At 44.4% G+C, this 15,014-nt stretch overlaps 1 protein-coding gene across 1 annotated transcript in view; it reads right to left on the reverse strand.

The window, feature by feature from the left end:
* FER1L6 (fer-1 like family member 6) overlaps positions 1-15,014 on the reverse strand; it is a 77,149-nt gene that overhangs the window by 17,916 nt on the left and 44,219 nt on the right. The window contains exons 21-33 of the mRNA XM_075270116.1: positions 14,094-14,228; positions 13,627-13,776; positions 13,013-13,123; positions 11,946-12,107; positions 11,092-11,278; positions 8,550-8,857; positions 8,130-8,258; positions 4,932-4,983; positions 4,545-4,687; positions 4,069-4,200; positions 3,323-3,451; positions 2,900-3,027; positions 121-291 (exon numbers count right to left, since the gene is read on the reverse strand). Of these exons, the coding sequence (XP_075126217.1) occupies positions 121-291; positions 2,900-3,027; positions 3,323-3,451; positions 4,069-4,200; positions 4,545-4,687; positions 4,932-4,983; positions 8,130-8,258; positions 8,550-8,857; positions 11,092-11,278; positions 11,946-12,107; positions 13,013-13,123; positions 13,627-13,776; positions 14,094-14,228 (1,937 nt within the window). The remainder of the gene's footprint in view (positions 1-120; positions 292-2,899; positions 3,028-3,322; positions 3,452-4,068; positions 4,201-4,544; positions 4,688-4,931; positions 4,984-8,129; positions 8,259-8,549; positions 8,858-11,091; positions 11,279-11,945; positions 12,108-13,012; positions 13,124-13,626; positions 13,777-14,093; positions 14,229-15,014) is intronic.

Below are 15,014 nucleotides of genomic sequence, written 5' to 3' on the forward strand. Positions count from 1 at the left end.
ATCTATTTTACATCAATTTAGTTTCTTAGATTTTTCTTAGCTTTACTTCGAGACACAATTTCCCAGACACATTTATCCTTATTAGGAGTTGCGCAGCCTTTGAGCACGCACAGATCTTACATTTCGTATTGACTTTGTAAGCCGCAGGTCGCCCGGTGTCTGCTGTAGAAGCGATTTTCTAAATCAATTCTCGTCTCACCAATGAGGTCATCTGTCCCAATCAGGTCATGGTCGTATATCAGGATGGTTAATAAGGATTCTTTGGGGAAGGTAGCCTGGATTTCAAATGATCTGGTAAAGAAGAGATTTGGTAATTTTATAAATAAAGTGAAGAGGTAAAGACTTAAAGGGAGTGTTAGGTTAGGGTCTCCAGACCCAGCATAAGAACCGAGCCCCGCAGATAGATAGGTTACTGTCACCAGACCCAGCATAAGAACTCAGCCCTGCAGATAGATAGGTTACAGTCATCAGAACCAGAATATCACCCCAGCCCTGCAGATAGATAGGTTACTGTCACCAGATCCAGCATAAGAACCCAGCCCCGCAGATAGATAGGTTACTGTCACCAGACCCCAGCATATCACCCCAGCCCTGCAGATAGATAGGTTAGTGTCACCAGAACCAGCATATCACCCCAGCCCCGCAGATAGATAGGTTACTGTCACCAGACCCCAGCATATCACCCCAGCCCTGCAGATAGATAGGTTAGTGTCACCAGAACCAGCATATCACCCCAGTCCTGCAGATAGATAGGTTACTGACACCAGACCCAGCATATCACCCCAGTCCTGCAGATAGATAGGTTAGTGTCACCAGACCCAGCATATCACCCCAGCCCTGCAGATAGATAGGTTAGTGTCACCAGAACCAGCATATCACCCCAGCCCTGCAGATAGATAGGTTACTGACACCAGACCCAGCATATCACCCCAGTCCTGCAGATAGATAGGTTACTGACACCAGACCCAGCATATCACCCCAGTCCTGCAGATAGATAGGTTACTGTCACCAGACCCAGCATATCACCCCAGCCCTGCAGATAGATAGGTTAGTGTCACCAGACCCCAGTATATCACCCCAGCCCTGCAGATAGATAGGTTAGTGTCACCAGAACCAGTATATCACCCCAGCCCTTCAGATAGATAGGTTACTGTCACCAGACCCAGCATATCAGCCCAGTCCTGCAGATAGATAGGTTAGTGTCACCAGAACCAGCATATCACCCCAGCTCTGCAGATAGATAGGTTAGTGTCACCAGAACCAGCATATCACCCCAGCCCTGCAGATAGATAGGTTAGTGTCACCAGACCCAGCATAAGAACCCAGCCCCGCAGATAGATAGGTTACTGTCACCAGACCCAGCATAAGAACTCAGTCCTGCAGATAGATAGGTTACTGTCACCAGACCCAGCATAAGAACCCAGCCCCGCAGATAGCTAGGCTACCTTCACCAGAACCAGCATATCACCCCAGCCCCGCAGATAGGTTAGGGTCACCAGACTCCAGCATAAGAACCCAGCCCCGCAGATACATAGGTTAGGGTCACCAAACCCAGCATAAGAACCCAGCCCCACAGATAGATAGGTTAGGGTCACCTGAATCATATGGTGTTTTCCCCTTGTGAATCAGAGTCTCCACTGCCGAGATATCACTGTTTTTGTCAATATGTTCTAGTGAGCTTTTGGAGCAATGGCGACATCCCAGCTCATTTGCATATTGACAAAATAGAAGCTATCTCTGCACTGGAAGTTCCGATTTACATGGGAAAACACTAATTGGTTCAGGTGACACTAACTTATCTCTCTGCAGGGATGAGTTGATAAGCTGGGGTCTGGTGACACTAACCTATCTATCTGCAGGGCTGGGTTCTTATGCTGGGGTCTGGTGACACACTCCCTTTAAGTGTACATATGTACAATAGTATACCAGTTAGAGGGAGGATTACTAAGGAGCTATAAAATGGTGTGTTTTTTTTCTCCATGTGCATTCGGGCTTTACATTCGGTACATTCACCAGACGAACAGTAGCATATGTCACATACTTGATGCTGCAATCTTAAAGGGATCCTCTTGCACAGGTAGGTTAGTACCTGTATAGAGAATATACTCAGGGGTGTAACTCAGGATTTGCCACAAGGAAGGGGGAGTCAACACGTGCAGCAAAACGCTATCTACACCACCTCCCCTTTGGGAGGCAAGGCATGGTAAGCAAATTAAAATGGCTACTCCCCTCCACCGATCCCTCATTGCTCTGTCCTGACACTACTGGGTAATTCCTCTAAGCCGTCCGGACACACAGGAATTGGTGCCAGCGTTGGGCTATTAAAGATGCATTTTCTGTGTGTCAGATTGAGAGCAGTAGGGATCGGGCAGTGTCGGGAGGGATTGGCGGGAGGAACTGTGGAGGTGAATAGCCATGTAAATTAAGTGCATATGGTTAATATTCCCCTAAAAGTGTTACTGCTCGGCAGCTTCTGGACTGCGTTAGTCGGAGGAGTGGAGGCCAGAGTCAGCAAGGGTCAGTTCTAATGGTGAAACCGCCTCCTTATGCAGCCCTTTAACCCCTGTCAATACTGACCCCTACCTCTGCATGAACTATCTAAGGAAGTTGATTTTATCCTCTCGACAAGTTGAAATTGGTGATCAGAATGGCCATGATCTCGCATGGCCGCCACTAGTGGGGTAGTGCATGGCATAGCAGCTGCTTTAGGATCCAGAATGTGATCTAAATTCATTATACAGCGGGAGTAGATCTCTTAAAGGTTTAGGAAGTCATCCATGATTACTTGTTGTGTCCCTATATCTGGTCCTTCAAGGCTGTCCCTCTATTGTATTCAATGTTATTCCATTTGTATAAGATGACTATGTGATTTTGAGACATTGATATGAGAAGCGCTCACCGTCCAAACACCGGATTCAGTTGCTTAGGAATATAGTTGTCTCGATCTTTGATTTCAGTCTTTCCCAGTCGAAGGACAATGTAGGGATCAGATTTGCCATCTGGATCAGCCGGGCTGAGGTTAAATCCCTGGTAAAGACAATATCACTGAGGTCATGTACCAAAATATTATGGAAGCTGCTATGGTCACTAATGTGTAGTCATCATGGATGTGGATTATGTTGTCTTCAGGCGTCACATGTGTTGATATGTAATTGGAACAAGGATGGATGGCTCTATGATGTATGGCCTGCCAGTAAGAATGGCAACCCAAGGACAATATTCATGGGGAATTAATTTACAAGTGTAACATGGGCGCTAGCAATGGTAATATCCATAGTGGTTGTAGTAACATCAAATGTACATATTTCCACCTCCAACTTACAGCAACAATGTAGACCCGGATGAGGACCTTCACAGAATGGTTCTGGGGGATGCCCTGTAAAATTCTTAGTTGCCGGTTATCCATAGAGCTTGACAGATCGTCCATGCTTTTAGAAATGCTGAAACAACCCTTCGATTAAGAAAGAGAAAAATTATTAGTGTCCTAAAAGTCATCAAAATCCCATAAAAATGTCAAATTTCATTGTAGGGACGGAGAGCTATAAACTAGAGTGGATCATTAACGCCCATCCATGGGTTAAAATCTCATTTGGATAGAGTCTCCCCATTCTGGACACATTATGGGAACCCATGTCCAATGGAAGAGAAGAAGATCAACCATAACAGGGAGATATAGTCAGTGTCGGACTGGCCCACCAGAGTAACAGGGAATCCTCCAGTGGGCCCATGCTCTAACACCGTAATGATCCAACAGAAAACACCCCAATTTAAAGGGTACTATGGTCTATTTCCATTGGGTTGTTGGAACCTCAGTCTGATACTACAGGTGGTGACCCAAAAACACATTTTGGAGAAACACAATCTTCAGAAGTAAAGAGGGGGCTATGTCATTCTAATAACCCATTGATGGCCAATGACCCCCTATGGCTATAAATCTTCCTTACTGGTGGTAATGTAGAATTACATTAGCCATGTAATATTTTGAAGTAACCATTTTGCCTCTGGGTCACAGAGAAGACATCTTGAGCTTCTTAAAAAAATGTGGGTACATTTTTGAAAACGATTTACCTTAAATTTACCGATGATCCTGTCATCGTGGACGCTATGGTCCTCGTCGTTGGCTTTGCCTCGCAAGAGTTCAAATGTTCTCACCCAGTCTTCAAAGTTCTGAAATTCACTTTCCAGTTCCGAATCGTATATCTGAAGCAGAAAAACATGGCTGACTAGAAGGTTGAACAATGGGCCACTGGATACTAGGACTTGGCTAACAAATCACTGGACACTGAGATTCTAAATCACTTACCATTGAGGACTGGAGCGCACTGGACATAAGGACTGGAAATCCAGTTTACTGAATGCCGGGGCACTAAAGCACAGGGTACACTATTGTAAAGGGTGGAACATGGCGGGCTCTATGTTAAGTTGCCAAGTTTGCCATGAGTGCCAAGGTATTTCTAGCACTGGAGGAGTAGTTATGTACTATACATCCTTGTTGTGATCCGGTAAGGCATTTTCTCTGTGATTTGACCTATTCCTTGCATTACCTGTAGTGTCGCCAGTTTTGGCCCTTCTTCTTTTGGCTTCGGTTTAACCACATCTAGAGCCTTTTTGCCGTCTTTCTTCTTTTTATCCGGCTCGTCGTCAATCAGTAATGTGACGTGTCCTTTAGTTTTTGATGTCTTGGAGGCTGCAGATAAAAAAACCTAGAAGTGTGAAAGGTTCTAGAAATGTTTATAGCCTGTGAGTTGTATAGTCAGTCAAGCTGATAATACTGCTTAGGGTAAGATGTCATCCTTACAGTATGATTGGATAACAGGGTATATAGAAAGAGCAGAAATTGCATTGACTCCAATTGTTACACATACAAACCCAAATGGTCAGCCTGGAATATCATGATATGTATGTATGTATGTAAGTGTATATGTACTTACTTTCTTCAGGTGCTGGTGGAGGTGTCGCTGCTTTTTCTGCATTAGCTTTGGCCTAAAGAGAAGAAAATACATTATTGCCATAAAAGTCTCTAAATAAGGTTAAACACATATAACAAGCAATGTAACTGTGGGGCAAAATAAATGTAGATGGAATAGAATAATGTCACATTCCTCAGCAACCCTACTTACACGCCAACTTCAAGACCCAATTATGTAGCATTCTGTGTAAAAGAAAAAATATTTTACAGAAAGGGTGAAGCAAACAATATGTAATTAAAATATAACTCCAGAGCTGCGCTCACTATTCTGCTGGTGCAGTCACTGTGTACATACATTACTTATCCTGTATTATACTCCAGAGCTGTGCTCACTATTCTGCTGGTGCAGTCACTGTGTACATACATTACATTACTTATCCTGTATTATACTCCAGAGCTGCGCTCACTATTCTGCTGGTACAGTCACTGTGTACATACATTACATTACTTATCCTGTATTATACTCCAGAGCTGCGCTCACTATTCTGCTGGTGCACTCACTGTGTACATACATTACATTACTTATCCTGTATTATACTCCAGAGCTGCGCTCACTATTCTGCTGGTGCACTCACTGTGTACATACATTACATTATTTATCCTGTATTATACTCCAGAGCTGCGCTCACTATTCTGCTGGTACAGTCACTGTGTACATACATTACATTACTTATCCTGTATTATACTCCAGAGCTGCGCTCACTATTCTGCTGGTGCAGTCACTGTGTACATACATTACATTACTTATCCTGTATTATACTCCAGAGCTGCGCTCACTATTCTGCTGGTACAGTCACTGTGTACATACATTACATTACTTATCCTGTATTATACTCCAGAGCTGCGCTCACTATTCTGCTGGTACAGTCACTGTGTACATACATTACATTACTTATCCTGTATTATACTCCAGAGCTGCGCTCACTATTCTGCTGGTGCAGTCACTGTGTACATACATTACATTACTTATCCTGTATTATACTCCAGAGCTGCGCTCACTATTCTGCTGGTGCAGTCACTGTGTACATACATTACATTACTTATCCTGTACTGATCCTGAGTTACATCCTGTATTATACTCCAGAGCTGCGCTCACTATTCTGCTGGTACAGTCACTGTGTACATACATTACATTACTTATCCTGTATTATACTCCAGAGCTGCGCTCACTATTCTGCTGGTGCAGTCACTGTGTACATACATTACATTACTTATCCTGTATTATACCCCAGAGCTGCGCTCACTATTCTGCTGGTACAGTCACTGTGTATATACATTACTTATCCTGTATTATACTCCAGAGCTGCGCTCACTATTCTGCTGGTACAGTCACTGTGTACATACATTACATTACTTATCCTGTATTATACTCCAGAGCTGTGCTCACTATTCTGCTGGTACAGTCACTGTGTACATACATTACATTATTTATCCTGTATTATACTCCAGAGCTGCACTCACTATTCTGCTGGTACAGTCACTGTGTACATACATTACATTACTTATCCTGTATTATACTGCAGAGCTGCGCTCACTATTCTGCTGGTACAGTCACTGTGTACATACATTACATTACTTATCCTGTATTATACTCCAGAGCTGCGCTCACTATTCTGCTGGTGCAGTCACTGTGTACATACATTACATTACTTATCCTGTATTATACTCCAGAGCTGCGCTCACTATTCTGCTGGTACAGTCACTGTGTACATACATTACATTACTTATCCTGTATTATACTCCAGAGCTGCGCTCACTATTCTGCTGGTGCAGTCACTGTGTACATACATTACATTACTTATCCTGTATTATACTCCAGAGCTGCGCTCACTATTCTGCTGGTACAGTCACTGTGTACATACATTACATTACTTATCCTGTATTATACTCCAGAGCTACGCTCACTATTCTGCTGGTGCAGTCACTGTGTACATACATTACATTACTTATCCTGTATTATACTCCAGAGCTACGCTCACTATTCTGCTGGTATATATTATATTAATATTAGTTATTGCATACTTCAGAGCTGTAATGACAATTCTGCTGACTTCAGATCTTTCCGCTTTACCCTCTGATTTATAAGCTCATGCTCCCGCTAAAGACATACATAGCAATGTATCTGGTATATGGATATTGTGTCTGGTATAAGGATATTGTGGCTATCATAGAGATATAGTGACTGTTGTGGGACATTGTGGCTAGCACAGGGGGTTAGTTGGGTTATTTTGTGGTGTAGCTAAGGACACCTATGTATGTAAAACATGTGCCGTGCTCCAGTGCTCAGGGTTGTCCGGTTGCAGCAGCTCCACTGACTGTAATGTGTAGGTTCAGTACGGGGCACTATTATTGTGCTGGTTTTCCCTTCCGCCTGTACACGCTTCTTCCAGGTATATCGGCTGATCACAGTGACAAACGGAGACATAAAGGGGAGGAGAGTTATGGTCGGCCGCAGTCACCACTTAGAAGACGCTTTCTATAATTAATCCTTAAATATCCGGCAGGAAAATATTAAACCAACACATTTAATAAGTGTCAGCCCTTCTGATATGTGAGAGAACGTTCTCCTGGTAGTCACATCCATTACTGCTAAATTAATCCCTCAACGGAGCGTCTCATTAAGATTAGGAAAGATGAAAATTCGCCTAATGTTGTATTTTTCCTGCAGCTTTATTTTATATGTCATGGCTGAGCACTCGCTGAAAGTGATAATGACACGGCCAGGACCTGACAACAGGGGGTTCTCCGCTTCCGACAACTCCTACTTAGCATAAGGGTTCATGGATCTGTGGGGAAATCTGGATGTAAGTATTCGATTTTCTTGCGACGCCATCACATGGTTGTTGCAGTCGGCCAAGACCTAGACCTAGTCACTGGAGATAAAAGAGACTCTAACTCCAGTGGATTAACCCTGCAGATGTCATCTTCATACCGATTTCAGGATCCGGATGGTTCAGGGGCAAAATCACCCCCCTATATGAAAAAAGTCACTGAGCATTAACGTACAAACTACCTGGCGTCATGAAAGGGTCAAAATGATGACCTGTCCTATCCTCTTCCACATAAGAAGACACCAGTGTTACTCCAGGGTCTTACTCCACCCCGGGGTCACTTTCTGGCACTCATTCTTTCTCCATACACATGACGCCGCTGTACACACCTTTTGCACTTTCTCCAGGGATGCGTAGTATTTTGACCACCAGTCTATGACATTTTCCGCAGACTCGTCCGCAATAGTTCTCTTCTTCTTTTTCGTGGAACGTCTGGTGGAGCCACCTCGGACGAGTTCCTGCAAGAATAGGCATAGAAGACGCATAATCAGAAAAATGTGTGTATACTAGTAATGTCAGTAGTGGGTGTGTATGGTGTGATCTCACGGCTCCAGGACTCTTATGTCTTAGCACATTTTTCAGACTGTGTACATCAAAGAAGTCACTTGGTCACTGAATTGGACAATTTAGACTCCTAAGCGTCAAAGCTCATAAGACTTATAATATCTGTCCACCCCTTATAATATCTATAGACATCCACAAAAACAAAGTGACCATCCAAAATCACAGCCAGAAGTTATGATTTTCACCTGCTGTTTGGTGTCTTTCTTCAAAGGAGACTTAAAGGTCGCCACGGAAGTCTTAGGTTTAGATCCATCTAGGGTTGTGCTTTGTTCCTGCTCTGCAGGTGGTGCAGATGCCGGATCTTTGGGTGGGACGTCCGAGTCAAGGAGGGAAGCTGCAGCTGGATCTGGTGAAGGACCTGCCGGTGGAACTGGAGATGGGGATGGAGATGTTCCTGAGGATGTTTCTTGAGGAGCGGTAGATTCCAGATCTACATAGATATGATCTGCAGGCTCTGGTGGGTTAGCAGGATCATCTGGAGGAGCAGCTGAAACTATAAGCACACCCGGTAGAGAAAAACAAAATCCAAGTAAGTAAGAAGAACCAAAATTCTCATGTTCGATAAGAAGAATACAACATGGTTATTGGGCTTGTAGGATCTGGAGGAACATCATGAAATGTAAGACCCTACATAATTTTTTTTATTAGTTCCCAATTTACAATAAGAACATAACAAGTCATTCTGGTGAAGTTTCCCCAAACCTATGATTGCTATAGGGTACCTATACATGAGTGCCATTAGTCACAATAATACGTCTGGCCGGCATGTATAGTTTTCACAGTCGTGTATAAAAAAAAGAGTTGGGGACTACAGCAAATAGGATCCCTAGTATGGTGCCAGATTTCATCCCTCTATGACCCTTTCCACAATTGCCCAACCCCTTACTTGCTAACAAACTGGTTCCTAGCAAGGGAGAACTCTTGATGATATACTGGGGTCTGTCACTAACTTATCTATCTGCAGGGCTGGGGTGATATGCTGGTTCTGGTGACAGTAACCTATCTATCTGCAGGGCTGGGGTGATATGCTGGTTCTGGTGACACTAACCTATCTATCTGCAGGGCTGGGGTGATATGCTGGTTCTGGTGACAGTAACCTATCTATCTGCAGGGCTGGGGTGATATGCTGGTTCTGGTGACACTAACCTATCTATCTGCAGGGCTGGGGTGATATGCTGGTTCTGGTGACACTAACCTATCTATCTGTAGGACTGGGGTGATATTGCTGGTTCTGGTGACACTAACCTATCTATCTGTAGGACTGGGGTGATATGCTGGTTCTGGTGACAGTAACCTATCTATCTGCAGGGCTGGGGTGATATGCTGGTTCTAGTCACACTAACCTATCTATCTGCAGGGCTGGGATGATATGCTGGGTCTGGTGACAGTAACCTATCTATCTGCAGGGCTGGGGTGATATACTGGTTCTGGTGACACTAACCTATCTATCTGCAGGGCTGGGGTGATATGCTGGTCCTGGTGACAGTAACCTATCTATCTGCAGGGCTGGGGTGATATGCTGGTCCTGGTGACAGTAACCTATCTATCTGCAGGACTGGGGTGATATGCTGGTTCTGGTGACACTAACCTATCTATCTGCAGGGCTGGGATGATATACTGGTTCTGGTGATACTAACCTATCTATCTGCAGGACTGGGGCGATATGCTGGTTCTGGTGACACTAACCTATCTATCTGCAGGGCTGGGATGATATACTGGTTCTGGTGATACTAACCTATCTATCTGCAGGGCTGGGGTGATATGCTGGTTCTGGTGACACTAACCTATCTATCTGCAGGGCTGGGGTGATATGCTGGGTCTGGTTACAGTAACCTATCTATCTGCAGGGCTGGGGTGATATGCTGGTTCTGGTGACACTAACCTATCTATCTGTAGGACTGGGGTGATATGCTGGTTCTAGTCACACTAATCTATCTATCTGCAGGGCTGGGATGATATGCTGGGTCTGGTGACAGTAACCTATCTATCTGCAGGGCTGGGGTGATATACTGGTCCTGGTGACAGTAACCTATCTATCTGCAGGGCTGGGGTGATATGCTGGTTCTGGTGACACTAACCTATCTATCTGTAGGACTGGGGTGATATGCTGGTTCTGGTGACACTAACCTATCTATCTGTAGGACTGGGGTGATATGCTGGTTCTGGTGACACTAACCTATCTATCTGCAGGGCTGGGGTGATATACTGGTTCTGGTGACACTAACCTATCTATCTGCAGGGCTGGGGTGATATGCTGGTTCTAGTCACACTAACCTATCTATCTGCAGGGCTGGGATGATATGCTGGGTCTGGTGACAGTAACCTATCTATCTGCAGGGCTGGGGTGATATACTGGTTCTGGTGACACTAACCTATCTATCTGCAGGGCTGGGGTGATATGCTGGTCCTGGTGACAGTAACCTATCTATCTGCAGGGCTGGGGTGATATGCTGGTCCTGGTGACAGTAACCTATCTATCTGCAGGACTGGGGTGATATGCTGGTTCTGGTGACACTAACCTATCTATCTGCAGGGCTGGGGTGATATGCTGGGTCTGGTGACACTAACCTATCTATCTGCAGGGCTGGGGTGATATGCTGGGTCTGGTGACACTAACCTATCTATCTGCAGGGCTGGGGTGATATGCTGGGTCTGGTGACACTAACCTATCTATCTGCAGGGATGGGTGATGGGCTGGGGTCTGGTGCCTCTAAGGCAGGATCTTACCACTTTCAGTAGGAGGAGCTTCTTCTGCAGGCTCTGGAAGCGCGGGGGTCTCCAGCTCAGGTTTATACAAAAACTGCTTCAAACAGTTGATCATGTGGGTCCCGACTAATGTGCTCCGGCCGAATGCCCTCCAGTCCACCACGCAGATACTCAGTGGAGGGTGCAGCACTTCATTTTCTGGCAGTTCCTAGGACAGTACAATTGACATGACTGTAAGACTTTATGTGCAAAGAAGACGTGACGGACTGTGTCTAGGAAAATTCACCAACAGAAATGCAACTAAATCCTGCAATTTTCACTTTTGCCACTAAACCTATAAATTGATGACATCTGCCAATTCTGTGCGATTTCTCTTCGCAGCAATCACCTAATTTACATCACAGGCAGGATTAGAATAGAAGATAACACCTCTATAGATAACACCACTGACCCATAATTACATCACTATTGACAATAGACGATGTCCTATCTTTATCTACAGTACTCCTCCTTTCTTAGACAGAGCATGTCTAGAAAACTCTCCCATCGATCTAAATTAATGGCTGCAGACTATCGCTGCCTATGGACAGGACGATGCAGTAAAGCATGTCACCAAATGCTGTTAACAGAGCAGAGGAGAAGCTCAGGTAAGATGGCCGCCCCCATAGTCATGGACAGAAAATAGAATGAAAAAATCTATAATCAGAAAATAAAAACAGATGAGGAAAAAAACTGGCGATACATTCACTTTAAGAACCACTGCAGAAAATAACACATAGAATATTTAGGTGACAGTGTGAACTTGGCTGAATACTACACATACAGTATTCCTCATCAGAAATGAAGGCGCCCCAATACACTAATACCTCACTTACCACTTCAAACCAGTCCGCCATGACACTGAAGTTGGGGTTGCTCTTGTAGCTTTGAATGACGCTGGACTTCACGCCTTTCCCGGCACATTCAATCATCACCTGAGGGCGATCTACGGACAATAACTGCACCTTCTTCAGTTCTCGGACTCCCCAGAAGAGGACCTAAGAAAATGGTCATAAGAAATGACGAATGTCTACAATTTCTGGAACAAGAAGTGGCAACCATAGTAAGTATGATCGATTTGGTTGTCACCCAGTCACCTACAAGGAATTCTTCTCCCTGGCAGTAAATTAGGACCCCCCCCCTCCCCCCCCCTCAGACACACACTGGGCAGAGGACATGGAAACATCACTAAATGTTTCTTTGCCCGAAGGTGCAAATTTAGGCGAGGTCCACCTCTGTTCAGGAGACTTGGCCACAGATTCCTTCTAAAAATGGCGGAGAGAGAAGTCCTACACGCAAAACACCATCAGGCTCAGGGAGGCTTACTACAGGGGAAGTGTCCGGGGAGATACAACTACCACCATCATCCAGACTGTAGGCCCGCTCTTCAATGCACCAGATACCTGGCAGGCTAGAGGGGACGTCCATACAGACTGCATCCATTGTGAGCCCATCCATGACCAACTATGTGTCCTCCAGGATTTCCTCTACTGGGTTCTGATATGGTGGAACATGAATTGGGAACCCAAAACAACAATAAATAGATCATGTTGGTGTCATACTTCCCCCTGTCACACCCTGCATTAGGTACAGTGGAGTGTATGTATTCTGGCTGGAGTGTTCCCTTAAGGGCCTGTAACTGTGTCTGGATGGATATTGTTTAGGAAACCCAAACCCATTCCATTGCTGATGCTGAGCTACAGAGTATGTTGTATCTAAGCTCCAGTTACATGATCTGCAGGCTACTATCGCCTGATCAGCACTTCCGCCGGTTAATCTGAGATGCTTTGAGCTCAGCCTCTACGTCCCTTCCTGACATAATTCAGGTTTCTAACAATAAACCCGTATGTACCCTGGTGAATTATTAATACTACAGCGCTCATCATTGCTCTGGGTTTCTTACCTCTATTCTGTATTTACTCAGTACAGGGCGGATAGCTGCTGGGACTGTGTAGATCTGGCTGGGATCTGGGGCATCGATGGGCGGTAGACCCTGAGCACCAGATTCGGGGATCTGGAGAGACATAAAGAACATGTATCATGTGTCACATCGTATACATTACTATTACATTACTGTGGTGTGCTGTACTCAGTACTGAATCTAAAGGGGTCTTCTAGGAATTTGCATTGACGGCCTAAGAGGGGGTAAGTGGTGCTTGGTATAATGCCATTGTCGCTTCCCCACAGTATCCAATCCATCTGTCTCTTCATGTCATCCCAGACAGATTGGATGTTGATCAGGGCTATCTCTATGGGGGTCATATCATCACTTCCAAATATTAATGTACCTTTCTATTTTCTTAATTCAATTCATTTTGTTAATTGCCAGAAACAAATTATTAACCCTTCTATTTCCGAGTGTATTCTTACTTTGCTGCATTTTTCCACACCTGCCTATAACCTTTGCACAGTACTCTAGTTGGTTCCATATTAGCAGGCAAGACCGTCTCACAGTAATGACTGTATATTACCTAACAATTCCATTATAAATGTTATTGAATATCTCTTTGTACCCACCTGAAATAACTCGAATGCGGCCAGAAGATCTCCTCCGGAGAGGTGACCGCAGAACACAGGGAAATAGGCCAGTTTAGTTGGGCTGTAAGTCTGGTCGGCGAGTATGACTGTAGGAGTGGCCACCGTAGAACCGATATATTCAGGTTTACCCTGTATGGTGAAAAAAGTTATCTTAATGGAAGGATAAGCGGCTGCCAATGACATCTAATGACTTTTATCTACTGGGAAAACAAAGTATCTGAGGGATCAAAATCCATCCTTCCTTTACTTTAACTGGAGATGTCAAGAACGGTCAGAATGTCGCATGGACTTCTTATCAGATCCTTGTATAATAGACGGATCCTTTGACATTTTCCACCCAATCTCACATTTATTCACAACATACAAAGTAGATTCCAAAAATTTTCATCATTTTGAGATATCCTGAGCTGCCAGAGAAACAATATGAACAGTCCCGTGTTCCTCACCAGAGCATCATCATCATACAACTCTACGACGATATTCGGAGGGTCGTCTGCAATGTCTTTTATCATCCCATGTAATGCTATGCTGTTAAATAGGAGCATCTGGTTCCAGGTTGGTGAAAGAGTCTGGGAAATAATCTATGGAGTAAAAAGAAAAACCAGGCAAGGTTAGCAACACATCACTGGAACATATTATAGGAAGTCATTTAATGTCTGGATAAATTCTCCTAAATATAAATTTGCTACTGCACAAGACTATGAGATAACAAGGTCTGGGCAATAAACCACTAGATACCAAGGTCTGGGCAATAAACCACTAGATACCAAGGTCTGGGCAATAAACCATTAGATACCAAGGTCTGGGCAATAAACCATTGGACACCATGGTCTGGGAAATAAACCATTGGACACCAAGGTCTGGGCAATAAACTATTAGATACCAAGGTCTGGGCAATAAACAATTGGACACCAAGGTCTGGGCAATGAACTATTGGACACCAAGGTCTTGGCAATAAACATTGGACACCAAGGTCTGGGCAATAAACTATTGGACACCAAGGTCTGGGCAACAAACTATTGGATACCAAGGTCTGGGCAATAAACCATTGGACACCAAGGTCTGGGCAATACATTAATGGACACCAAGGTCTGGGCAATAAATTATTGGACACCAAGGTCTGGGCAATAAATTATTGGACACCAAGGTCTTGGCAATAAACATTGGACACCAAGGTCTGGGCAATAAACTATTGGACACCAAGGTCTGGGCAATAAACTAGTGGATACCAAGGTCTGGGCAACAAACTATTGGATACCAAGGTCTGGGCAATAAACCATTGGACACCAAGGTCTGGGCAATACATTAATGGACACCAAGGTCCGGGCAATAAATTATTGGACACCAAGGTCTGGGCAATAAATTAT

Source organism: Leptodactylus fuscus, chromosome 4 (genome assembly GCF_031893055.1).
Source record: "Leptodactylus fuscus isolate aLepFus1 chromosome 4, aLepFus1.hap2, whole genome shotgun sequence".
In the NCBI taxonomy this organism is placed as follows: Eukaryota; Metazoa; Chordata; class Amphibia; order Anura; family Leptodactylidae; genus Leptodactylus; species Leptodactylus fuscus.